General features: G+C 39.7%; 2 protein-coding genes across 4 annotated transcripts in view; one reads left to right on the top strand and one right to left on the bottom strand.

Moving 5' to 3' along the window:
• SPG11 (SPG11 vesicle trafficking associated, spatacsin) overlaps positions 1-1,061 on the top strand; it is a 71,940-nt gene extending 70,879 nt beyond the window's left edge. For all 3 annotated transcript variants that reach the window (XM_072808182.1, XM_072808180.1, XM_072808183.1), the window contains one exon: positions 490-1,061. In XM_072808182.1, coding sequence (XP_072664283.1) covers positions 490-670 — 181 coding nt within the window. In that variant the 3' untranslated portion in view covers positions 671-1,061. The remainder of the gene's footprint in view (positions 1-489) is intronic.
• EIF3J (eukaryotic translation initiation factor 3 subunit J) lies at positions 957-27,246 on the bottom strand. The gene is made up of 8 exons (XM_072808203.1): positions 27,006-27,246; positions 26,816-26,919; positions 13,813-13,867; positions 13,202-13,293; positions 7,334-7,448; positions 4,786-4,947; positions 3,055-3,128; positions 957-2,757 (listed from the first exon to the last, which is right to left on the bottom strand). The coding sequence occupies exons 1-8, from the start codon at positions 27,049-27,051 to the stop codon at positions 2,626-2,628; spliced, it is 780 nt and encodes a 259-aa protein (XP_072664304.1). The 5' UTR covers positions 27,052-27,246; the 3' UTR covers positions 957-2,625.

The raw sequence follows: 27,246 nt of genomic DNA, 5'->3' as shown, positions 1-27,246 counted from the left end.
AAGTATTAAAATGCCTCTGCTTTGAGATAAGACGTGGGCAAGAATTTTATAGCTAAATAGGACATGCCAAAAAAAAATAATAAAATAAATAAAGCTAGCTACCTCTCTGCTTGAGATGGCAAACAGATATCAAGAATCCCCATTAAAAGATCCCTTAATAAAATGATGCAAACAGATGACTGAGGGAACAGTGTACTCACAGTGCTCCGTAATTAAAATCAGAGGACAACTACTCAGCTTGTCTGAGGTGCCCCAAAAACTCTCAACCTCAGAAGCCCCTTGGGAGTATTGCACTTACCCCAAATAAGGTGAGCATTAAGCTAACATTTTTAATGAAATAATTTCAGCGTTTAGCTCGCAACCTCTAACGCTAGTCTTAAATAATTCCTCAAATTCCAGGGTCCTCTCCTTTGTAAGTAGCTGTGTCAGAGCAGATAATCCTTGCTCAAGATAGCATCTTAACTTGTACCTTATGCCCCTTTGTCTTAGATATAAACAACATCAGCCGACAGACACGGCTGTGAAAAACCTGAAGAAGTTACTCACATACTGTGAAGATGTCTACTTGTACTACAAGCTCGCATATGAACACAAATTTTATGACATTGTGAATGTGCTTCTGAAGGACCCTCAGACCGGCTGCTGTCTAAAGGACATGCTAGCAGGTTAGGTGGATTCAGACGCTAGGAGGGTGGCTACTGCCAAGGTGTCCTGGGTGCTTTGTTCTTGTACTGAGATGAGGTGCTGACAGGTGTTTGCGATCGTAGTAGAATAGACTGACCTGGTAACCAGTCCTCTGTGAATAGGGGGTAAAGAATGAATTTTCACAAGGCAATAAGTATTTAAAAGTGATTGTTCATCTATACCACTTTATATAGATAGTGGTATTAAGATCAAAAGCTCCATCTTCCTATTTAGATATACAGTATTGATTAAAGAATACCTGTGCCTGCAGATTCCAGTTTCAAAGGAATTTAATATTATTTACACAGTTAAGGAACAGATGATACATTTCCATTTGTTAGAAACTGATCTCTATAATAAAATAGATTTTAAATTCACTGTATGTCATTATTACTGCCAAGGAAATCTTAGCCCTTGTCTGCCTTAAAACAATCTTTATTTGCTGTAATTATTGCTGCATAGTCACTGCATCCTGTTAATTCCTCCAAATCATTTAGATGGTCCTGTCTTATACTCAGTACTCTACAGAACTTTGACTGAGGTTCCTAGTTCCTATTTAAGAGAAATTTAAAACCTTTTTTGTTCTGTCCCTACTTTTGATTCTCTGATGGTTTCAAAAGACTCCAACCACAAATTTGGTTAAATTGCTTAGAAGAAAATATACAATAAAGATCACCCAATCTATGCTTACAGCCATAACCTGAGTAACAAGCTCAATTATTCCAAATAAATAAGCTCTTCTAGGTAATTAGGCCTTGGTATCTAAACAACCAAATAATTTGCCCAAATAAATAAGAGGAGGAAGGCAGCCCCATACCTTTGTTGCTCTAGGGTGACACTATTCAAGGCCTGGCATGTCATTTTTGTCTTAAAGCTGTAACTTCTTGTCAGGCATTATTTATTAAGCTTTATAAGTATACAGAGAACTCTAGTCCCAAGAGCCGTGTTCTATATTCTCCAAAAATACCTCTTGGGAGTTAACACAAATTTTAAGTCCTCACAATAGTGATTTTATTAAATTAGTTGCTTTATAAAACATTGCAGATGTCATAATTGTTAACATAACAATTTACCAAACTGTAGTCAACTGGTGCAGTTTGCTGAGCATGTTTTATAAAGGAAAGCAAATGCCAAAACCCTGTTAAAGTTGTTCAACTGCAGCTGAGGAGAACAAAGGAGAATTGTTTCTCAGACACTTAAATCAGGGAAAGAAAACAGGTAAAGAGCTTCCCTCCCCCATGTGAAGCACTCTGTCAGCAGAACGGTCTGATAAATAGAAAGTAGACAGTCTATGCACTTGAGAGATTCCACAAGTTGTAATGCAACACAACGGAGAGGTTTACCTTCTTCAGCTTCAAAGTTGGAGGGTTTTGGTCATTTTAATTTTTAAATATCAAGCTAGTGCTTTTCAGCCGTTTTATCTTCACTCTGAGATAAGCAGTCTTCTTCACAATGTAATTTAATATCCTCACGCTCAATTTTAAGACACAGCAATTTTAATACTAGGTGCACACCTCATGCCCTTGCTGCAAACTGCTTTTCTTGACAAGTTATGAAGTAGTTCAAGGAGGTATGGTTAAGGCTGTATTACTGAATGGTGCTGGTAAATACTACACAATTTTTGTCATGTTGCAACCTTTGTTTCCAAGTCAGTGACTGCTGCTATGGAATCAGATAGCAACAATGACAACATTATTAGGTTTGTTTTTTTAAACTATGATTTAGTAGCAACTGAGGTTCCCAATTTTAACCCCTTGGCAGCAAGATCCAAGTTCCCTCATTCGCACATTAGCACCTAAGTGTCAAGGGGTTAAATAACCAGCACAAAAGATACTGCACTTCTGATTGTAGCATTTGGCAGAACTGAAAGGAAAGGAAGTTGTGCTACATGTTGAAGGGATTGTGGGCAACAGAAAGAAGACACCAGGAGAAGAGAAAATGTCACATGAAGTCTTCATAGTCTTGTACATATCCTCCGTCATAGCCGCCATAATCTGCCAGATCGTCTTTCATGGTGGCCTTTAATCCCCCTCCAGGGACCACACCTTTCTTCTTCTTTTTGGCTTTGCTTTGCTGAAGATAAAAAAAGTTTTAATTCATGAGACTACCTACTATGGGCACCTTTTCTGGTACAGAAACTCTCAGACACCAAAGCCTCTGGTACCAAAAAAGCTTCAGTTCTCAAAGGGAGATCTCAGACCTAACCCAGGGAAATCACTACTAATTCCAAAAAGAAAACAAAAGGATGGTAATGGCACTCACACTCCTGGCTCTGTTCCAGTTTAGCTTTAGTTCAGGCTCCTACGACACTTGAAACTATTATGCCAACGCCCCATTCTCAAATAATTTCCCTCACATGCTTGCTCTTACCTTTTCTTGCTTTTGTTTTTCACTGCAAAGCACGGTCAATGAATTGGTAATCTTTTTCAAGTCATCAATTTCCACTAAAAAAAAAAACAAAACAAAACATTTAATTTGGCCATCATTAATTCCAGTAACTGAAAAGGCTATGAATTTGTCCTGTTAAACATAAGATGGTGGGCAGCCCGGTGGCTCAGCGGTTTGGCGCTGCCTTTAGCCCAGGGCCTGATCCTGGAGACCCAGGATCAAGTACCACGTCAGGCTCCCTGCATGGAGCCTGCTTCTCCCTCTCTCTGCCTCTCTCTCTGTGTCTCTCATGAATAAATAAATAAAATAAAAAAAAAAAAAAGATGGTAAAGAATCATTCTGGGGATGCCTGGGTGGCTCAGTGGTTGAGCGTCTGCGTTCAGCTCAGGGTATGATCCTGGAGTCCCGGGATCAAGTCCCACATCGGGCTCCCTGAAGGGATCCTGCTTCTCCCTCTTCCTCTATTTCTGTACCCCGCCCCCACCATGAATAAATAAAATCTTTTAAAAACATAAAGTAAAATGGCAAACTTAGGAACAAAAATTTCTTTGTAATGACCTGTGATAACCAAGACACCACTGTTAATGGAAGAGAAACTACAAGTGTCTTTAGAGCTCTCACAATGCTCCCTACCCTACTTCCTTACTCAATTTACACAAGCAAAAGTAGACCCATGGAGGATTAACCAGGCCTTTCCACAACACATCCTCAATGCACAGTGAGAAGTGGCTGAATGAACGTGGTACAATTCTTAAATTACAAATGACAACTCTTGGGCAGCCCGGGTGGCTCAGTGGTTTAGCACCACCCGGGATCTAGTCCCACGTCAGGCTCCCTGCATGGAGCCTGCTTCTCCCTCTATCTGTGTCTCTGCCTCTCTCTCTCTCTCATGAATAAATAAATAAAATCTTAAAAAAAAAAAAAAAAAAAAGAACTCTTCACCCCTTCTCCATTTTCTACCACAGAACCAGAATGAAGAGTCAGTGTCTCAGAAAGGTCAGTGTCCTACTAGAAAAGAAGCCTGTTTATGGGAGAACACACCCTTCCATCCTTACAAAAATATCAAGCTAGAAACAGACAACAGTTTTTAGCTATCAAAAAAGTGTTTCAGTTTTGGTTAGAGAGCACCTTCACAAATGAAACTATAAGTTCACTGTATAGAATTCCTCTTTCTCAATCTTAAAAACAGTCCCTTCCATAATTAGTGCCACACCACCCCTGGTTTTTAACTCCCACACACCCTGCCTCTGAAATGCATGACTCTTCTCAGGGCACGCACCACACCCACAGACCCAAAGAACAGGTACCAGCAATATTGAGCAACTTAAACCTAGTCACAGGCTTCCTTGTTTGTAAAATGAACAGGTACTTGTTGTGGTCTCGCTCTGCATTAAAATCCCATATGCTCAGGGATCATTTTCCCAAAAAGACACTTCCTAGTCTTTTTAAGATATAATTAGGTAAAAGAATAAGCTAGTGTTTTATTAGCTGCTGGGTCAGCAAAGCTCAGTTGTCCCTTTTGGGAAGCCATTATAAAAACATTAAAAAGGCAGCCTCAAAAAACAAAACCACTCACACTCACTGTCTATTTGCAGAACATTCCCAAGGTAACTTCTAAAAAGCAAATCCTAAGTTTATTATAGAACGCAAAAAAAAAAAAGTCAACTTCCATCCTCCTGAGTACGAATCCAACGACAGATTAGAAATACTTACATGAAATACACACATCTCGAACTAAGGCTTCCAAAAAACTAGCATAATATAGTGACTTTTCATATTGTGTAATTTTATCTTTTAGTAACTTCCCAAACTCTGTGAAGTCATCTCTTGAAGATGGGTTCATAGCATCTATTCCATAAACTGTATTATTAACACCTGCAAGAGAAGAGGGAACACTAAAAATTCTAGATTTTTTTCAAGTTTATAAACCAGTTAGTTAGCTGAACAACCCTGTTACTTCATGCTATAGCTCAGGTTCTTAACCTAGATCCACTGAAGCGCTTGGACAGCATTCAGGAAGTCTGTAAATTTAGATCAGAAAAAAATTTACAGGGCAGCCCGGGTGGCTCAGCAGTTGAGCCTCTGCCCCTGGCCCAGGGCGTGATCCTGGAGTCCCGGGATCGAGTCCCACATCGGGATCTCTGCAGGAAGCCTGCTTCTCCCTCTGCCTGTGTCTCTGCCTCTCTCTCTCTTTGTCTCTCATGAATAAATAAATAAAATCTTTAAAGAAAAAAAAAAAAATTTACAGGGATGCCTGGGTGGCTCAATGGTTGAGCATCTGCCTTTGGCTCAGGGTGTGATCCTGGAGTCCTGGGATGGGTCCCACATTGGGCTCCCTGGATGGAGCCTGCTTCTCTCTCTCCCTATGTCTCTGCCTTTCTCTATCTCTCATGAATAAATAAAATCTTAAAAAAAAATTTACGGCTTTATTTTCACTAACCTCTAATTTATCATTTCCTTCCATTTTTCATTACAGGCAACAAATCACAGTGATATTAGCAAAACCTGTTACCAGTAAAGATTTTCATATCACATTACAGTTGTAATTACCGTGAAATACGGTTTTTAAATTATATTACTTATTAACCTGCCACTAGATCTTATTTAATGCATTAATAAAGGAGCACACTACTGAATCAAGTTATTTTAATATTTTGATATCCATTTCAATATAAAAGTAAAATCCTGTGTGTTTTATTCATTTAAAAACATTAAATTGGAAGAGACCCACAGTCTTCAGCAGACCACTGAAGGAGCCCCTGGTATAAAAGGGATTTTATTTAAAGTTACTTAAAAGTTATTTAAAGTATAGGTCTAAGAATAGCCCACAGTAAAGTGCGAAGAGAAGGAAAAAGCAAAAAAAAAAAAAAAAAAGAAAAGAAATAGTTCCTGAGAAAGTATCCAGCTAACTGACTCCAGAGGCTAATAAGCAGGGGTAAACCATGTGTGAAATCCCAATAGAAAAATTAATCTAGCCTAAAAGGATTCTAGGCTAAGAGACAGTACATTCTGTATCCTCTTCAACAGTAAATTAGTTAACAATACCACTGATTCAGTATTTTAGTATGAGAAACACAACATTAAAATCCTATTAACCAAATGATGCCTGTATGAATGCATGTTTTTGCCTTGTAATCTGTAATTGTGGTCCCATATTAGAATTTATAGGTATCAGGTAAACTCTTCTCTTTAATAAACACATGGGTGGCTTTTACCATCCTATGAAGACACTGGATAATGGCTGTATGCTCTCTGTAATGAGATGAGTGCAGTTAAGACATGCCAAGCACACACCAGTGCACAGGAGAATCACAGCAACTCTAGATTACTAGCAACTCGTACAGAGAGAAAAATCACACCTTCCACAGAAGGGAGAATGATCATTATGGCCCGCTTGATCCATTTTAAAAAAAGAAGGATGGCCTCGACGGGATGAGCACTGGGTGTTATACTGTATGTTGGCAAATTGAATTTTAGAAAAATTTAAATTAAAAAAAAAAAAAGGAAGGATGGGGGGGGAAAGTCAAGATAACCTAGATCCTTCTTAGTTCTAGGTTTCAATTTCAAAGTTACTTAACTTTCAACATGATCCGAAAAAAAAAAAAAAAAAAAAAAAAAACTTTCAACATGATCTTCTACTCTGATAAGTACTCAACAGGTAATGACAACAATGAGCTTAAACAAAGTGAGAGCTTTAAACTATTCCTCTGGTCATGTTTCTTACTTTATTTACCCTTTACCCCTGGAACACTCTGAACTTACCTATCTATAGGACCCTGAACATGTCTTTTATATCACGTACCAACCACAGCTGCAGGGATGGCACATAGAAATAGAAGCCCTCCAATGACAGGGGATGGAGAAGGCCAAAAAGAGTCACAAAGAAATAACCCTGAGCAAAGGCACAGCCTTATAAGTCAGTCTAATATTTAAACCTCAAAGCTACAGGTCTCACATTTCATCCAATTCATCCAGCTGATAAATGTATTTAAAGCAGCAGTATACTTATTTTGGGTCCAATGACTTATCTTAATAATTTTTTACTTGATACTCCTAATTATTCAAAACCCTAAGCACGTTTTTCACTCTAAGCAATGAAATCTCAAATATAAATATTAAAAACTCCTTTCTAGTATCTAAGTAAGCCAGTACTGTATTATTTCAAAAAAGGAAGTGTCTTCTAAACTTTCACAACTAGTAACATATTCACCTGGAACTTCAATATTTCACTGCAATCACCTTCTCAACCCCGCCCACTTACCAAAAGTTTCTTTTGCTAATTCAAGGTCTGACTCTTCCTGTAATTTCTTTAGCCTCAGTTTATCTGCTAATAGTTCTTCTGGTGTTAGCACTTTAGGTTCTTCAGGTTCTTCTAACTAAAATGAGACAAAAAGGAAGTTTTAAAACATCTGGCATTGTGATGGACCAGTACATTTTTGTATTGCTAATATTTTTATTAAACATATAGAAATAGGGACGCCTGGATGGGTCAGTGGTTGAGTGTCTGCCTTTGGATCAGGGCGTGATCCCAGGGTTCTGGGATCGAGTCCCATATCGGGCTCCCTGCAAGGAGCCTGCTTCTCCCTCTGCCTGTGTCTCTGCCTCTCTCTCTGTGTCTCTCATGAATAAATAAACTTTAAAAAATAAAAAATAAAATAAAAGATGGAACTGACATTATAGAAAAGGGAAAACCTGTACACTCATATCTGCTACTAAAGACTGTATTTTGAAATAACCTTTCTAGGGCAACTTAGTAAGATGTATGAGTCTTAAAATACTTTTATATGGAATCAAAGAATTCCACTTCTAGTTATTTACCATAAGAAACCAAAGATGCATACAAACATTTAGCCACAAGGGTGTCCAATGGAGTATTACTTATAATTTCAAATACATTTAGAGACAACCCAAATTTCAACAGAATGGTTAAATATGACAACACAGATGATCCTCAAATAACATAAGTTTGAACTACATGGGTCTACTTATTCACAGATTTTTTTTTCAATAAGATTTATTTGAAAGAAATAATAAGCAGGAGGGAGAAAGGGAGATAGATCTGAAGTACACTCCGCACTCAGCATGGAGCCCAGCACGCGGCTGGATCTCATGATCCTGAGATCATACCTGAGCTGAAACCAAGAGTCCAGTCCAACATTTAACCAGCTGTACCACCCAGGCTCCCCATCTTTATGATTTAATAACATTTTCCCCCTCTTTTTTACTTTATTGGAAGAATACAGTATATAATACAACTACAAAATTATGTGTTGACTATTTATATGTTAGCAGTAAGGCTTCTGATCAAGAATACACTATCATATGCACCCCAGGTGGCTCAGTGGTTTAGCGCCGCTTCAGTCCAGGGCCTGATCCTGGAGACCAGGGATCGAGTCCCACATCAGGCTCCCTGCATAGAGCCTGTCCCTCCCTGTGTCTCTGCCTCTCTCTCTCTTTCTCAGGAATAAATAAATAAAATTTTAAAAAAAGAGTACGCTATCAGTAGTTAAGTTTCGGGGGAGTCAAATTTGTATGTGGATTTTTTTGACTGTGCAAGGAGTCAGCACCTTAACCCTCAATATTGTTCAAAAGTCAGCTATACTATGTAGACATAAAAAAAATGTCTTTCTCCAAAGAATCATAAAAAGAACTTATCTTTTTATATTTGTTACTATTACAAAAGTAACACATTGTTATTTGTTAACAAATTTAAACACATACCATGGAAGTTGTCACTTATTTCCCAGTCCTACTCCTCTCAGATGACTGTTAACATCTTTATACTGTGATATTTCCTATAACAAACGCATTATTTTACTATAAGGGAAAGTCTGTGACAGTATTTACTGAAGTGGGGAAAAAAGTAAAGGAAGCTTGTGCCATTTGTGATCATCCATGTCTATGCAGTTTGCAAATTCTAATTCAGAAGTCTAGTTCTGTAATACATAGCATTCTGTTTCTCATGGAGAAGATGAAATGAGAAACGTCATTATGCCAAGTTAAAGAAATATCAGAATACTTTCTTGAAAAAGGGAAATATCTTGACTTAACCATCTTAGCAGATCTGGACATCATGAAGTATCTCCTGCATCAAAAGTGAATATACTGAATACACTATCAAACTAAGGTTTCTTTACACTGAGACTAATACCAAGACACAACAAAAGCAGTATAAATTTCAACTTCAATGACCAAGAAAAATCTAATCAAGATGGCTTCTTAGACTGAGCTATAAGATCCTATTGCTTGTCCTGATCATAGAAACACACATGTAGGGATCCCTGGGTGGCGCAGTGGTTTGGCGCCTGCCTTTGGCCCAGGGCGCAATCCTGGAGACCCGGGATTGAATCCCACATCGGGCTCCCGGTGCATGGAGCCTGCTTCTCCCTCTGCCTGTGTCTCTGCCTCTCTCTCTCTCTCTCTCTGTGACTATCATAAATAAATGAAAAAAAAAAAATTAAAAAAAAGAAATACATGTAGCTATTTTTGGATACACAAATATAAATTATTAAAAAGTATCTAAAATGTTCCCGACTGGAGGAAACGGGCACTTTCATACATTGTTGGCAAATGCAAACTGGTTACAACCCCATACAGAGGGCATTTTGTGAACATTTATCAAGACCACAAATATGATTTGCCTTTTCATCCAGCAATATCTCGCCTGGGAATTTATCCTGCATATATGACTACACCCATTAGAAATGACCCACATGGGATGCCTGGGTGGCTCAGTGGTTGAGCATCTGCCTTCGGCTCAGGGCATGATCCTGGAGTCCTGGGACCAAGTCCCGCATCGGGCTCCCCACAGGGAGCCTGCTTCTCCCTCTGCCTGTGTGTGTGTCTCTCTGTGTCTCTCATGTATAAATAAATAAAACCTTAAAAAAAATGACACACACATATGGTTATTCATAGAAGCACTGTTCATCAAGTAAAGGACTGGAAGAAAAAAATCTAGCTGTCCACCTCTAGAAGACTGGTGAAATACAATATGGTGCATCTAGGCAATGGAATACCATACAGCTACCAAAAAAAAAAAAAAATGAATAAACCAAACACTAATGAAAATGATTTATTATAGAGGGTGACAGGGAACAAGATGGAGAGGCTAGAACAGGAATGGATGTGTAAGACTTTTCTGAGTGTACCATTTTGGTGTAGTTTTGACTTCTGAACACATTTCATGTTTAAAAAATTTAAAAAAAAACTTTAAAATGAAAACAAATGACTCTAAAATGTATATTAAAATACACAGGGGGGGCAGCCCTGGTGGCGCAGCACCTTGGCGCCACCTGCAGCCCGGAGTGTGATCCTGGAGACCCAGGATCGAGTCCCACATCGGGCTCCCTGCATGGAGCCTGCTTCTCCCTTTGCCTGTGTCGTTGCCTCTCCCTCTCTCTGTGTCTCTATGAACAAATAAATAAAATCTTTAAAAAAATAAATAAAATAAAATACACAGGGGAAATAATACAAATGACTTTAGAACCCAGGATGTAATTCTACATCCTTAGTAGGATATATTCTAAGCCCCAAAAGAACTGCAAGGAAATCCTAAACTTTATTCAGTAGCTTTATGTTACTGGTATCATAGAAAAGCAAATAAACAATTACATTATTATACCAGTATTTTCAGAATAAAAGAAAACGTCAATATGAACTAATGCTTACACAACACAATGCTTATACAACACATACACACAACACAACACATTTCTAGCTTCACCCATTAAAAAAAGGTCTAGAAGGCAAGTCCACCTCAGTAACACTGAGTAACTACTAGCAACTAAATTTGGCCCCTATCATTTCCAACTAAAAAGAACCATAAAGAAGTAACTGATTCAAGGCCTAAAGAGAATTTACCAGGTGAGCCCAACACTTCTTATTCTGCCAGAAAGCAGGGAAGTTTTCAAAGACTAATGGGATTCTGTAAAAAAAAAAAAAAAAAAAAAAGAAGAAGATTGGGACATCTTAAAGGGTTTCCTACTGGCCAAAGCTGGGACAATTTGAGCATCCAAAAAATAATTACTGTATCTAAATAAAACACAATAAATTTATAAAAATCTGTAAATCCATAAATTCACTCAGAAAAAAAAAAAAACCTACAAAAATCCCTCATTTTTCACCATTGAAGTTATGATTACACTCTTTCCTTACTCTGAAAAACTGGCAATTAATAGAAAACAATTGGGACGCCTGGTTGGCTCGGTGGTTAAGCGTTTGCCTTCAGCGCAGGGCGTGATCCTGGAATCCCAAGATCCAGTCCCACATCAGGCTCCCTGCATGGAGCCTGCTTCTCCCTCTGCCTGTGTCTCTGCCTCTCTCTCTCTCATGAATAAATAAATAAAATCTTTTAAACAAAACAAAACAATTACGTTTTTACTCTTTCAGCACAAATCATATCCAGAGTAACCAAAAGCAAAGTAAGAAGAAAAAAAAAAAAAGCCAGACAATAACAAATGGAAGAGAAGTCATAGGATGAAAAAAATCACCATTCTGCAATCCCTAATTAGGCAACAATCATCATTAACAATAAACAAACTGGTGAGAGGTTGACATGAAACAAGGATTAGGTTGTTACCACCTTAACCCACTGATCAACTTTAGCATCACTAATAATAGGACACACATGATGTGACTCCTGGTGTGATGTGATACAATATAAAGCACACAGCATGACCTCTGAAGCGTTCCAATTAGAAATGTTTAATCTGAATTTGGAAGTCAAATCTGACAAGTCAAACTTTTAGACTTATCTGCCAAGTTACAGAAAATTCCAAATATAAGTAATCAGACAAATCAAGAAGGTGGGATGTTTTATAAAACAAAGGGGCTCCTCTCTTCAATAAGTCAATGTTATCTTAGAGAGAAAGACACTCCAGGCGACTTAGGATATCTTAACCACCTAATGCAATGCAAAGTCCTTGTCTGAACAAACCATACATAAAAGACATTTGGAGACAATCAGGAAAATGCATATAAACTAAATACTAGGGCAGCCTGGGTGGCTCAGCGGATTAGCGCTGCCTTTGGCCCACGGCGTGATCCTGGGGACCCGGGATCGAGTCCCACATCAGGCCCCCTGCATGAAGCCTGCTTCACCCTCTGCCTGTGTCTGTGTCTCTGTCTCTCTCTCTCTCTCTCTGTGTCTCTCATGAATAAATAAACAAAATCTTTAAAAAAAAATTAAAATTAAATAAACTGAGTACTAGAGGACATTAAAAAATTATTATTCACTCTAATAGGTACTTAATCATGTAAGAAATAGCCTTGCTTTTTCAGAGATGCATACTGAAGTGTTTAAAGGTAAAATGCATAATGTCTATTGTGGACTTGATTATATTTTAACAACAAAAGAGATGAAGCAAATATGGCAAATATTAGCAACTGTTAAATTTAGGAGACAGACGATTATTCATTTTCTCTATTTTTACGTTTGAAATTTTTAATGAAAAGTCAAGAAAAAAAACTAAAAAGCTCTCTATGGTGATATGAAAAGATCTCCATGATATATTAAAGCAAGATGAAAACTATAAAAGTAAAAAAACTTAAGAAAAGCAAGGAATAAGAATATATAGTTATATCCAAAGACACCTCCGCGATGCAAGAAACCAATATTCACTTAGGAGACAGAGGGAGAAAAAAACAGGATGTTGAGAGTTCTTAATACTGTTTTGACTTTTGAATCATGTAAATGTACTTTCTATTAAAAAAATTAATATAGAAAAAAATTAACATAGAGTTCCTGATCTTCCTCCAAGTAATCAGGAACACCTACATAGTACATGGCAGAGAAATGGTTACTTTTTTGTATTTTGCTCAATATGTACAACTGCAATTAATCACAACTACAAAGAATTGCAGGGACTGGCAAAAATCACTGATGGTAGTACTACACAATCATGACTGTTCCTGAACATTTGTGGAAATTTAAAAGGCATTCTAATACATAAAGCTTCCAGGTTAGCTTTTTGCAAAACCACAAATTCAGTTTGGGGATTCACTTGGTGGATAGTATCCATGGAGTCTTTACAAAGCCCTTCAGATTGCGATGTAATATTTGCTGCCTATTAAGACACTGTACCACTACTGATGTGAGAATTCTGTATTGCAGGAAACGAATGGTACTTACCCTCTTTTTAATTTCTTCTTGCCTTTTCTTCTGTTGCCGTTCTTTCTCTTTTATTTTCTCTGCTATTTTTTTCTTTTCTGAAACTTTTACTTCTGAAAGAAATGTTTTAATCACAGTTATCCTGAGTATTTTCCAGTTTATGGATAAGACAGATATATAATACTTGTATACTTCAAGAGACCAAACTTCTCCCAGCTCCAGTTTCATATGGTGACTTACTGGCAAATAAGAATGGGAAAGTTCAAAAAAAAAAAAAAAAAAAAAAAAAAGAATGGGAAAGTTCTGGGACTCTTCCTTTCTCCTCTCTGATCTGATTCCTAGGACCCAAACACCTCCCTTCCTATTTCCCTAGCACTTGCAGCAGGATTTAGTGAGGTCACATAACCTACTCTCTCCTAACAGCAGCGCTCCAAACAGAAAGCAGTAGGCAGTACCCAATATGATTATGATTTGAGGGGAAAGAAAGGAATAAAGAACAGAAGAATGTTTGGCTTCTAAACACTAAAATTCTCAATTTTGTGAGCTAGATTCTATCATATGTCTTAACATAAGCACTACTACATGCTCACCAAGACAGAAAACCAAAAAATAAAGGAACCCCAGTGGCTCACCTGGTTTTACTTCTGCTTCCTCTTTTTTTTCATCATCATCATCATCCCAGTTATCCTAAAGAAAAGGATCTCTATTAATAATTCTTGCATAGGATGCCTGGGTGGCTCAGCAGTTGAGTGTCTGCCTTAGGTTCAGGGCACAATCCCGGAGGCCTGGGATCAAGTCCCGCATCGAGCTCTCTGCATGGAGCCTGCTTGCTTCTCCCTCTGCCTACCCCTCTGCCTCTCCCTCTGTATATCTCATGAATAAATTATTTTAAATAATAATAATTCTTGCATATTTACTTTTCCATGTACACCTTATTATCAGCTTGTCTAACTCCACAGAAACAGTATTTTTTTGATATTGCATTAAAATTATTAATTAATGTTGGGAGAACACACATCTTCATGATGTTGAGCCACCCTAGCCAAGGAAAAGGTCTGTCCTTCCATTTGTTCAACTCTACTTCTGTATCTTTCAAGTAAAGTTTTAAAGTTTCTCTCTTACGGGCGCCTGAGTGGTTCAGTTCATTGAGTGTCTACCTTCAGCTTGGGCCATGATCCCAGGGTCCTAGGATGGAGCCCCATGAGGCCACATCTGGCTAACTGCTCAAGGCGGAGCCTGTTTCTCTCTCTTCTCTGCCCCCTCCACCCCTGCGCATGCTCTCTCTCTCTCATGCTTTCTCTCAAAATAAATAAAATCTTTTAAAAAAGTTTCTCTCAGAAGTTTTGTGAATTTCTCTTTAGGTTCATTCCTAAGAATTTCTACATTCCTACTGTAAAAAGAGTTTTTTTCCTGTTAGTCCTCTAACTGGTTACTATTTGAGTACATAATTGGCTTTTATATGTTAATTTTACATCCTGCTACCTTACTAAATTCATTTATCACTTTTCATGGATGCTCCAGGATTTTCCAGGTGTACTACCAAATCATATGCAAACGAGAATGGCTTTACTTCCATACCAATTACTTCTTTTTTTTTTTTTTTAAGATTTTATTTATTTATTCATGAGAGACACAGAGAGAGGGGGTGGGCAGAGACACAGGCAGAGGGAGAAGCAGGCTCCATGTAGGGAGCCTGACGTGGGACTCGATCCAGGGTCTCCAGGATCACGCCCTGGACTGAAGGTGGCACTAAACCACTGAGCCACCCGGGCTGCCCCCATACCAATTACTTCTTAAAGACTTATTTAGAGGGCAGCCCGGGTGGCTCAGCAGTTTGGCGCCGCCTTCAGACCAGGGTGTGATCCTGGAGACCAGGGATCGAGTCCCACATCAGGCTCCCTGCATGGAGCCTGCTTCTCCCTCTGCCTATGTCTCTGCCTCTCTCTTTCTCTCTGTGTCTCTCTCATGAATAAATAAATAAAATCTTAAAAAAAAAAAAAAAAAAAAAACTTATCTAGAGAGAGAGCAGGAGGAGGGGGAGAGGAAGAATCTCAAGCAGATTCCCGGCTGAGCGCAAAGCCTGAAGCCTCTGATCCTCTGACCTGGAGATTATGATCTGAACTGGAACCAAGAGTCTGACACTCAACCTACCGAGCCACTGTACCCCACTTCATTACCAATTCTTATGCCACCACAACAGATTTATCTAATTGCACTGGCTAAACCTCTAGTACATTGTGAATGGTAGCAGTGATAATGATCATTGCCTAGTTCTTCTCTTAATGGAAATGCCTCTAGTGTTTCCTCATATAGTGTATGCACCCCAGCACATTTATGCTGTGCTGATAAATTTATCAGTTATTTTCTTGCCTGCGAATTTCAGTTCAGTTTCTTCCAGAACATACATGCTTTCATTATTTTTTCATTTAGATCTTGGTCCATGTGGAGTTTTTTTCTCTTGTGTGGGATGAAGTAGGAATCTAATCCTCTTTCCAAATGGTTACCCAGCTGTCAGTTACTAAAAAGTCCACCTGAGTCCTGTGATTTACTGTACCCTAAATTTTCACAGGTACTTGGTATATGTCTGCTTTCTACTCCATCCCGCTGTCTATTGTCTCTTCATACATCAATACCATACTGCTTTCATTACTTTATAGTATATTTTTATATAGGCTATGCTTAGTCCCTTCCTTATAGGTTTTCAGGTTTTTAAGTATTTTCCTGGCCATTCTTGCATTTGTTTTTCCATATTAACTTTTATATCAACTTGTCTCATTCTATAAAAAAGCTTCTCAAAAGAAAAAACAAAAAGCTTCTCTGTTAACAAAACACAAGACAACCAAGCCAAAACTACTTCTCTTAAAGTAATTTGTAGCTGTTTTATTTTTTTTTTTATTTTTTTTTTTGCAGCTGTTTTAAATAAAAAACTGAAAGGCCTTCATATCTTTCCCAAATGTGAAAGTATCCAACATTCTAGTCAATAACTCAATTATTTCAAGTAATATTCCACTCAACATGACCCTGGTTAATGAATTAAATCTATATAATATTTAAACCCAGTATTTGGGATCCCTGGGTGGCGCAGAGGTTTGGCGCCTGCCTTTGGCCCAGGGCGTGATCCTGGAGACCCGGGATCGAATCCCACATCGGGCTCCCGGTGCATGGAGCCTGCTTCTCCCTCTGCCTGTGTCTCTGCGCCTCTCTCTCTCTCTGTGACTATCATAAATAAATAAAAAAATAAGTAAAATAAATAAATAAATAAATAAATAAATAAACCCAGTATTTAAGAGCAGTCAAGAGCTGATCAATAGCTTCTTGAATCACTCCCTAACTTGGGCAGGGCACTTTAAGGTGGATCTATACTCTTGTCTTTTCTTCTTTTTAAAAAAAAATTATTTAAATTCAATCTGCCAACATATAGTATAACACCCAGTGCTCATCTCATTGTGTGTCCTCCTTAATGCCATCACCCAGTTACCCCATTCTCCCACCCACCTCCCTTTCTGCAACCCTTTGTTTGTTTCCCAGAGTTAGGAGTCTCTCATGGTTTGTCTTCCTCTCTAATTTTTCACCCCTCAGTTTCCCCCCTTCCCTTATGGTCCCTTTCACTATTTCTTATATTCCAAATATGAGCAAAACCATATAATTGTCTTTCTTCAACTAACTTATTTCACTCAGCATAATACCCTCCAGTTCCATCTACATCGATGTAAATGGTAGGTGTTCATCCTTTCTGATGGCTGAGTAATATTCCAAATTCTTTATCTATCTATCTGTTGAAGGACATCATTGTTCCTTCCACAGTTTGGCTATTGTGGACACTGCTGCTAGGAACACTGGGGCGCAGGTGTCCCATGGTTTCACTACATCTGTATCTTGGGGGCAAATACCCAGAAGTGCAATTGCTGGGTCTTAGGGTAGCTTTATTTTTAACTTCTTGAGGAACCTCCAAGCTGTTTTCCAGAGTGTCTCCACCAGCTTGCATCCCTACCAACAGTGCAAAAGGGTATTCTTTCTCTATATCCTCACCAACATTTGTTGTTTCCTGTCTTATTAATTTTAGCCATTCTCACTGGTGTAAAGTGGTATCTCATTGTGATTTTGATTTGTATTTCCCTGATGGCAAGTGATATGGAGCATTTTTTCATGTGCTTGTTGGCCATGTGTAGGTATTCTTTGGAGAAATGTCTGTTCATGTCTTCTGCCCATTTCTTGACTGGGTTGTTTGTTTCTTGGGTGTTGAGTTTTGCAAGTTCTTTACAGATCTTGGATACTAGCCCTTTACCTGATATGTCATTTGCAAATATCTTCTCCCATTACGCAGGTTGTCTTTTAGTTTTACTGACTGAAGCTTTTTTATCCTGATGAAGTCCCAATGGTTCATTATTGCTTTTGTTTCCCTTGCTTTTATAGATAGGTCTTGTAAGAAGGTGCTGTGGCCAAGTTCAAAAAGGTTGTTGCCTGCGTTCTCTAGGATTTTGATGGATTCTTGTCTCACATTTAGATCTTTCAACCATTTTATCTTTGTGTATGATGTAAGAGAATGGTTCAACTCTTGTGTTTTCTATACCTAAGAGAGTCTCTAAATATAAATTGATTATCAAATAATTTTCCAAAGGCTCCACAGACTTAGAATGTTTAATAGGGACAGACAACAGCCTTGTATTTTGATAGGGCTTTAATCTATAGGTAGCCTGGCCATTGTCTCAGCAACTACCAGGCACCCTATGACATGCCATTTGAAGCTGAACCACAGATTACAGATGCAAAGCAGGGGGCCCTGATGCCACTGCAAGATGTAGAGGATGACTAATGTGCCTAAGTATGACACCAAGCTTCTGTTTTATAACAAGACAGGTCATAATCTGAATCAGTCTAGACATTTAAACTAACCAAGCCTTGACTTTAATAAAAATCTCTAAGTCCACCAAAGGACTAAAAATCCTGATTAAGGCTGCCATACAGTCTGCAAGCAGAATAGAAAATAGTTCGTATGAAAGTAAAATATTTTTATAATCACCCTTACCTTGGCAATTTAGCTCAGAGTCAAGGTTAACAGACTGAAAGCAAACCTGCTAGTCATTGTTTGGACATCTAAGACACAAGAGTTAGAAATTAGAAAGCAGATGTTTGTATAATCTCACTGGTTTGCTTAAGTGCTTGTTATCAATATAGCACAGTACAAAAGGAATCCTAGAACTAAAAATAAAAAGTAAACACCAGGAGTTTTTGTTGTTGTTTTAATCTTCACAGAACATAGAAAGCTGGGTCTGTGAATAATATTCCATTTAGGCAGTGCTTCAGACAGGAAGACCACTTGTTTACTTGAAAGGGGTACATAAAAAAAAAAAAAAAAAAAAGGGTACATATTCACCACTTTCTACTAATAATAGTGATGATGACAAAAATGATGATGATAAAGCATTTGCCAAGTACTTACTTTGTACCAGGCACTGTGCAAAGGGTCTTATATCTAGTAACAGAGTTAACCCTCACAAAAGTTCTGTAAGTAAGGTAGTGTTATCCTCAATTTATAGATAAGAACATTAAGGCCCTGAGATAGCTATCCCAAAATCTCAGTGAAATATAACGAAATAACTAAACAACAACAACAAATGAAGGAACCAGTTCTAAATGGACCAAAGTTCCTTTATAGTGTCACAGTAAACGTAACTTTACACCTGAGTCCTGAATTACATAATAACTCTCTGAGAATTAGGTCTCTCCCACACCAAAATTTGTTCTTTCCATCAGTTCTGGAACGAGTTCCCCTGGAATTGCAGGAAAGCTGATCAAAGAGAAGTGTATGGCACATAATATCATGTCCAGCTGCAAATCTATCTAACTCAAATTGCCTGTGATGGTTTTCTACTAATTTTAAGAAACTAGTCTAGCAGCCTCTAGTAAGTACTAAGTGGCCAAGACTGGAGAAGTATGGCTAAAACTGAAGAGCTCCATCCTGATACCTCCAACATGAAGAAACAAACATCAGAGGAGCATTTCTCAGTTCCCGTTCTCAGTAAAACTTCACCCCCACCCATATCACACCTCCCTCAGTATCTCATTTTTATCAATTCTACCTACCACCTCTATCCCTGTTCCTGGTTTTCCCATCAAAGCATAAACCTTATTCCAGACACTCAAGTTAAACTGTCTCATCAATGCAGACATAATAAGGCTACTTAGAATTCTACCACAGAACGGACTGTAGAAGCAAAAGCAGTGGTTCCTATTAACAAGTCCTGGGGGATCCCTGGGTGGCGCAGCGGTTTAGCGCCTGCCTTTGGCCCAGGGCGCGATCCTGGAGACCCGGGATCGAATCCCACGTCGGGCTCCTGGTGCATGGAGCCTGCCTGCTTCTCCCTCTGCCTGTGTCTCTGCCTCTCTCTCTCTCTCTCTGATGTGACTATCATAAATAAATAAAAATTGGAAAAAAAAAAAAAAAAGGCCCAAAAAACAAGTCCTGGGAACAGCAATGGTATCTGTTCCTATGTTCATAAAAGAACCATTAAAGGCAAGCCTTGCCTGTCACCCTCACCTCATAGTGCTCAAAACAAGTCTGCCCTGAAGTTTCCGCCATTCTGGGGACAAGTCCCTAAAGAAGGGAGCATAGTGATGTTAACAAAGAGACTGGTCACCCTTCCAAATAGATGTAATCCCAAAAGCAGGTCAGGTAGTTTTCCCCAAGAACTTAAACTTTTTGTTTCCTTAGTTATAAAATTTGCAAGTGCCTAAAAAATACACATAAGGTAGAATGTTGAAATCTGCCCAATTTTCTGTAAATTCTAGGACTTTGTAAATGCTGACAATAAATTCAAATAAAATTCAAAAAAGGTTCTTAGAGGAACAACTAAAATTAACACATTTAAACAGCAAGTAAATCTGTAATTTAGTAATCTCTAAACGGTTATTTGGTTCCAGAGAATACCTATCAATAACCAAGTAAATTCCTTACCCAATTATTTTTGGTAGGTAATAAATCTTCCAGGTATATTATTCAATTTATCTTCAAAAGAATTACCCTGGTTGCTCTCGTAAAATAGCTAGCTTCCATAAAACAGAAGCAGTATATAAACTACTTACTTATCTATACTCTTCTACAGATACACACCCAACACCATTGGAATAATTTTTCTGAAAGAGATGGCTGCTTTTCAAGTTTAAAACCTGCTTCCCAATTGAACATGACTGAGAACTGAAAACAAAAATTTTAAATCCTGCTTTTTAAAAATTTATTATTTTTTTTATTTTTTATTTTTTCCAAGAAAAAAGCACTTGTTAGCATTTAATGAACCTCCCCCTATGTGGCTTCAAGCTACTAGAACGCAGGCGCCCCCCACACCCTTTATCTTCTCCTCAGTTCTTCTACTGAAGAATTTGGCCTTCACGATGACAGGCTGTTTTGGGAGTTTTCCCTTTCCCAAAACTTTGTAGTAGCCCGATCGCACCACATCGATAATAGGAGCAGCTCCAGAAAAATATGGAACGCTTCACGAATTTGCGTGTCATCCTTGCAAAAATTTCTAATAATATAGCCAGTAGTTGGCTAATCTATCATCTTCAAAATGTACAACTACAGAATGTCACATGCAGTGAGAGAACACATTTAGGGCTGAAAATGCTTTCCAACTTAAGCAAGATATATTTATAGATCGTCAAATAGAAGTAGCTTCAAAGGAGAGTGAAATTCTTCTGCCTCATAGAAAGAGTCCATTAATTAACATATACCCTTTTACTTTTCTTTAAGTAGTTTGGTTTAGATAAAGAATAACCTTTTGCAGGAAAAGAGCCTTCTGCCGACTTTCTGTGAGCTGTACCGACCTGCTCTGAGAGGCCTCAGAACTCTGTAACAGTCTTCTTGCATGGCTAGACTTCCCAGCAAAGTTCAGTTTTTAAAAGAAGCCCAAATGTTCTTCCATCACCTCAGAACTATGCTGGCTTCTGGAAGCCAAGGTACCTGCCTCAATAAATTCTACTTCATTTAATTCAATTCATTAAGTTTTTAACATCCTACCATGTATTATGGCTCAGCACTCAGTTGAATTCCATCTCAATGCCTACCTGTCTTATATTTGGAACTGTCATTAATCAATTCTACTTTAAATGCTTAGCTAAAGCAAGATCAAGATACTGAACACTAAACAAATGGCTTATTTAATTCCAGTCATCCATCAAGACAAACATATTAAGTATTTTTCAATAACAAACATGCTTCCTAACTAAAAACTTACTAGTTGATTAAAACTTTCAGGGAACTGAAATGATATAATTGAGATTTTCCTCAAAATAATCTGGTTAGGGGAGGAGAAAAGCAAGTGAAGATATAGAAGAAATAAGATCGCTCATAGGTTTATTAAACTTCTCTTTACCTCTGTTTGTTTGGAATTTTTCATAAGAAGTTACACACACACTTCAAGATACCCATTTCCTGGCAAAATGCCCATCTTCTGAGTATTTCCCAATAATCTCCCATTTCTCTGAAGTAGAGATTCCCTTCTTCAGAAGTGCTATTTCCAATGCTGGAAAAATGTCCTCACTGGGCACCTGAGTGGCTCAGTCAGTTAAGCATCTGCCTTCCGCTCAGGTTGCAATCCCAGGGTCCTGGGATTGAGTTCTGCATAGGGCTGCTTCCTCACCAAGGAGTCCGCTTCTCACTCTGCCCCTCCACGCACATGTTCTCTCCCTCTCTCAATAAATAAATAAAATCTTTAAAAAAGAAAAGAGGGACGCCTGGGTGGCTCAAGGGTTGAGTGTCTGCCTTTGGCTCAGGGCGTGATCCTGGAGTCACACGACTGGGTCTCACCATCAGGCTCCCTGCGTGGAGCCTGCTTCTCCCTCTGCCAGTGTCTCTGCCTCTCTCATAAATGAATAAATAAAATCTTTAAAAAAAAAAAAACATAAAAATAAATAAAGAAAAAAGAAAAATGTGCTTACTCTGGTAATTTATTTATTTATTTAAGATTTTCTATTTATTTATTCATGAGAAACACAGAGAGGGAGACAGCGAGAGGCAGAGACACAGGCAGAGGGAGAAGCAGGTTCCATGCAGGGAGCCCAACGTGGGACTGGATCCCGGGTTTCCAGGATCACGCCCTGGGCCAAAGGCAGCGCTAAACCACTGAGCCACCCGGGCTGCCCAATACTCTGGTAGATTTAAACTATTAAGCTGGATAGGATCCTAACAGATGGTTGAATGGGTAGAATGAGACAGGTAGTTTTCAACTAAGTTCATTCTCAGATCTTTTTTTTTTTTTTTTAAGTTTTTTTTTAAAGTTTTTTTTTTTTTTTTTTTTTTTTTATGATAGAGAGAGAGAGAGAGAAGCAGAGACATAGGCAGAGGGAGAAGCAGGCTCCATGCACCAGGAGCCCGATGTGGGATTCGATCTTGGGTCTCCAGGATCACGCCCTGAGCCAAAGGCAGGCGCCAAACCGCTGCGCCACCCAGGGATCCCCATTCTCAGATCTTTTAAAAAAAAACTCTATAACAGTATTACAGGAAAAAATGCCAGAGATGTTTGAATACAGCCAGAAGTTTCTTCAATACAATTCTACACACCTTGAATAAATCCAGCTTTTAATCTATTCTATATTGAAATGTTAGGAGACTAGTAAAATGGAATAAAAGTTATACTGCCTCTGTTTTTTTTTAAAGATTTATTTATTTATTTATTTATTCATGATGCATTAGACTTTTTTTTTTTTTTTTTTTTAATGATAGTCACACAGAGAGAGAGAGAGGCAGAGACACAGGCAGAGGGAGAAGCAGGCTCCATGCACCGGGAGCCCGACGTGGGACTCGATCCCGGGTCTCCAGGATCGCGCCCTGGGCCAAAGGCAGGTGCTAAACCACTGTGCCACCCAGGGATCCCCTATATTGCCTCTGTTTGCAGCGGATAGCTAGCTACACACTTCCTTCTTTGTCACCACAGCCTGTACATCACTCCAGCAATGGGGAAGGAGTCCAGTGATATATGCTAAGTGAACAATTCCTCCCACTAACTCTGCATAAGATCAGGATAGTAAGAAAGGTAAAATAAAGCAAGTACAACAGGAGAGTATGCTTCCCAGTTCTCATCTTTTTTTTTTTTTTTTTAAGGATTTTCTTTAAGTAATCTCTACACTCAACATGGGGCTTGAACTTACTTACAACCCTGAGATAAAGAGTCGCATGTTCTACCAAATGAGCCGCCAGGGACCCCTGGTTCTCATCTTTTTTTTTTTTTTTTTAAGATTATTTATTTATTTATTCATAGAGACAGAGAGAGAGAGAGGCAGAGACACAGGCAGAGGGAGAAGCAGGCACCATGCAGAGAGCCTGACGTGGGACTCGATCCAGGGTCTCCAGGATCATGCCCTAGACTGCAGGCGGCACTAAACTGCTGCGCCACCGGGGCTGCCGGGTTCTCATCTTTTTAACTGGGAAGAAGCACAGGCTTCTCTCCTCATGAATATTAGCAATTCTACGCTTTCACCTAAATCCGTTTCTGTCACTACCAGACAGCTATCTGAAAAGTCTTCAGGGAACCAAAATGTTATAATGTCTACTGAAAGACAGTAAACTACTGAAGCAAATTACTGTAACAAAGACCTCAGTTTTCTCTTCATATCTCAGGACATTACACATGACACTAAATCTATATTCTTAAAGGTTAAACACTAGATGATGACATAAATCGAAGAACTTACTGTTTCTGCGTATCTTACCTTTGAAGACTTTAAAAAATTCATACGTTGTACTATTTAAAGGTTGCGATTATTTGATCTCATGAAAACTAAGCCTTGTTTTCGTATCCTTACAAAAGGATTAAGTACTAAATTATCAGAATTCAGAAATTTGGTATTGACAAAATTCAACTTCTAGATTGGTAAACTCAGAGCAAAAACTTGCTTGACAACCAAGGTCATTCCATTCAAAACACAAAATTCACAGAAAAATAGCAACTTATTCTGGAGCTCAGGAAATCACAAAATGCGGTACAAAATAAACCCCAGATACTAGAGGTAACCGGTATATTTTCCTTTAGCCAGAAAAATTAAGACTACATCTCAAGTAAGAGTATTAACACTGGGATGCCTGGGTGGCTCAACGGTTAAGCATCTGCCTTCAGCTCAGGGCATGATCCCGGAGTCCCGGGATCAAGTCCCACATTGGGCTCCCTGCATGGAACCTGCTTCTCCCTCTACCTATGTCTCTGCCTCTCTGTGTGTGTGTGTGTCTCTCTCATGAATAATAAAATCTTTAAAAAAAAAAAAAAAGAGAGAGAGAGAGTATTAACATTAACTGAGTGCCTCAGAAGTGCTAAGCAACTCTGCTTAATGCTAGACATTTAATCATTTAAGGTGCAAAATAGGGGTGCCTGGGTGGCTCAGTTGGTGTTGGACTCGATTTTGGCTCAGATCATAATCTCAGGGTTGTGAGATCAAGCCCTGTGCCTCAGACTCCACAATGGGTGTGGAACCTGCTTAAGATTCTCTCTGTCCGGGATGCCTGGGTGGCTCAGCGGTTGAGTGCCTGCCTTCAGCTCAGGGCGTGATCCTGGAGTCCTGGGATCGAGTCCCACATTGGGCTCCCTGCATGGAGCCTGTTTTTTCTCTGCCTGTGTCTCTGCCTCTCTCTGTCTCTGTGTCTCTCATGAATAAATAAATAAAATATTAAAAAAAAAAAGATTCTCCCTCTCCGTACCCTAAGTAAATAAAATGTAAAACAACCCCCCGAAGTTATCTCCTATAATGAAAACTTAGACTGGGAAACTAAAAGGAAAGATTAAAAAACTTGTTTGTGACCACAAATAGAGAAAATGTCAAGGCAATATAATGCACACCCATGTCTGTCTGATTCCAAACCTAAGAATCAAACTACTCCATGAATACCATAACCTGGGAATCTTGAAGAAATTCAAAAGAAACCAACATTTCAACTCAGAAATAAAATGGACAAGTTGAGTTTTTCTCCAAGATCAACTTCAATGTTTATGTAAAAGAAGTAAGATATTTGAATAAAAGAAAAGAATCTGCACTGAAAGAGTGACTGGACAAGATGACCTTTATGGTCTCTTAGCACCTGTAAATCTCAAACTTAGTTACTTCATTTTCTGGTACTTCTTTCCTGATTTATCCCATCTTTTCTTCTCATTTGCTAAATCATTCCCAATTTTCAGAACAGATGTCCTAACTGCTGCATCCAGTAAGCATACAAAAAGTCAAAGGACAAATCTGAACTGAAGGCTCAAAACAGAAAGTCCAAGACAATTCAGGGAAGTAACTAATACCTTGCAAGGAGACTGATACACAATCCATTCCCATATATATACAACATGTAAATACAGCATTTAAGTATCTTCACAAGAGTACTACTCATTTATTAATCTCAATGTATGCAAAGCTCACATTCTCCCTGAACCTCAAGCTGTTCCATAAACTGGACATCTATCTCATTAGACTCTGAGGAGAAAAAGGTAAAATCCAAACAAAAGTAGTATTAAGCTCATAGTGATTGTCTAGCTTAAATTTTTTCAACCCGAGCAGGACTGAACAGGGTTCCCAACATGTATTGAAGGGTAGAAATTAGGAAAGTGAAAAACATACACTAATTGAATCAAAACCAAAAGAAACTTTTTTCTCAATTCATACAAAACTTTATCTGCACCAATATATAAAGATTTTGAGAGTTCTGTTAATAAGAATCTTAACATTCTGGGGTTGAGAGGTGTTAGCTACTTAAAAACAAATACACTAGTCATACTGTCATCTGAAGCCATTTGATAAGTCCCCAGGAGTTTTCAAAAACAAAATGTACATCTGGTTTAGATCAACAAAGCACAGGGGAAAAACACCGGCCCCTCGTCTATTCCAACCAGTATTTCCTTAGGAATCATTTGTATGTAGATAAATAACTCTATCAACTGTCCATTTCCAGGTCGCTGGGTGGACTACCTAGGTTTCTGGCCAGTAACTCCTGGTTATCTCAGTACTCGGTTCATCTCTTTACCACAGGGCGGGGGAGGGAAGCCTAAAGTTATTTCACTTTACTGCTTCTATTGGTCTTGTGTTTAAAAAAAAAAAAAAAAAAAAAAAAGACTGAAATTAAACCACAGTATTTCATTCATCTAACTGCTCAAACACACTCTACAAATGGGCCTTTGGAAACATAAATGAGTTACTGCCCCGGGAAGATCTGAGCTCAAAAAGGCAGGTGGGTTGCAAGACTTTCCATATGGGATACACCGTGGGGCTCAACCCCCGACTTCCCGGATCCTTCCGGCGAGCGGCTCCAGACCGCGAAGTTTGCACGTGGGCCGGGCCCTGCTGCTGCTGTCACCTCCCGTCGCCAGTTGGCGGATGGGCTCCGGGCCGGGGCGCAGACCCTTAAGAGGGGCCGGGGCCGGGGCCGGGGCCGCCACCGCCCTCTGCGAGGAAGTCCAAAAGGCCACGCTGCTAGACTTCGGCCCATATGGCTGGCGAGCCGAGGAGAGAAGGGCAGCGGGAAGCCCGACGCTGGCGTCTGGACACGCAGCCCCGCAGGCCCGGGCGGCGCCCCTGGGCCCAGAGTCCACCCGCCCGCCTGTCGACGGGCATCCCCGCCCGCGACAGCGCCAGTCCGCTCCCGCGCCGCCGGGAGCCCCGGCCCGCACCCACCTTGACGTCCTCGTCCTCGTCCTCGCCTTCCCAGCGGTCCCCGCCGGCGGTGCCGCCGCCCCCCACCTTCCGCACCGGGTCTTCCACGGAGAACGTGTCCGCGTCTACGGAAGAGAGCGAGCCGCGTTAGCGCCTGCTTCGGCTTGAGGCCAGCGCCGGCCCAGGCCCTGCCCCCGCAACTTCTCCTCACCCCAGGAATCAGAGTCCCCCGCCGCCGCCGCCGCCGCCGCCGCCATCTCGAACCGGGCGTGAGCGTGTGTGAGGGCAGAGCTAGCGAGGAGTTAGCGCGGCGGAGGTGAGTCACTGGCTTTGCTCTCGTTGGCCGGCGCGGGGCAGGCTGGGACCGTGGCTGACTGTGCGCCGGGGCCCAGGCCCCGCCCTCTCTGGAGGAGGTGGCGGGGCGACGCGCGCGCGGGCGGAGAGGGGCGTGG

The sequence above is a fragment of the Canis lupus genome, chromosome 32 (assembly GCF_048164855.1).
Source record: "Canis lupus baileyi chromosome 32, mCanLup2.hap1, whole genome shotgun sequence".
In the NCBI taxonomy this organism is placed as follows: domain Eukaryota; kingdom Metazoa; phylum Chordata; class Mammalia; order Carnivora; family Canidae; genus Canis; species Canis lupus.
This window is presented reverse-complemented; position numbering and strand designations above follow the sequence as displayed.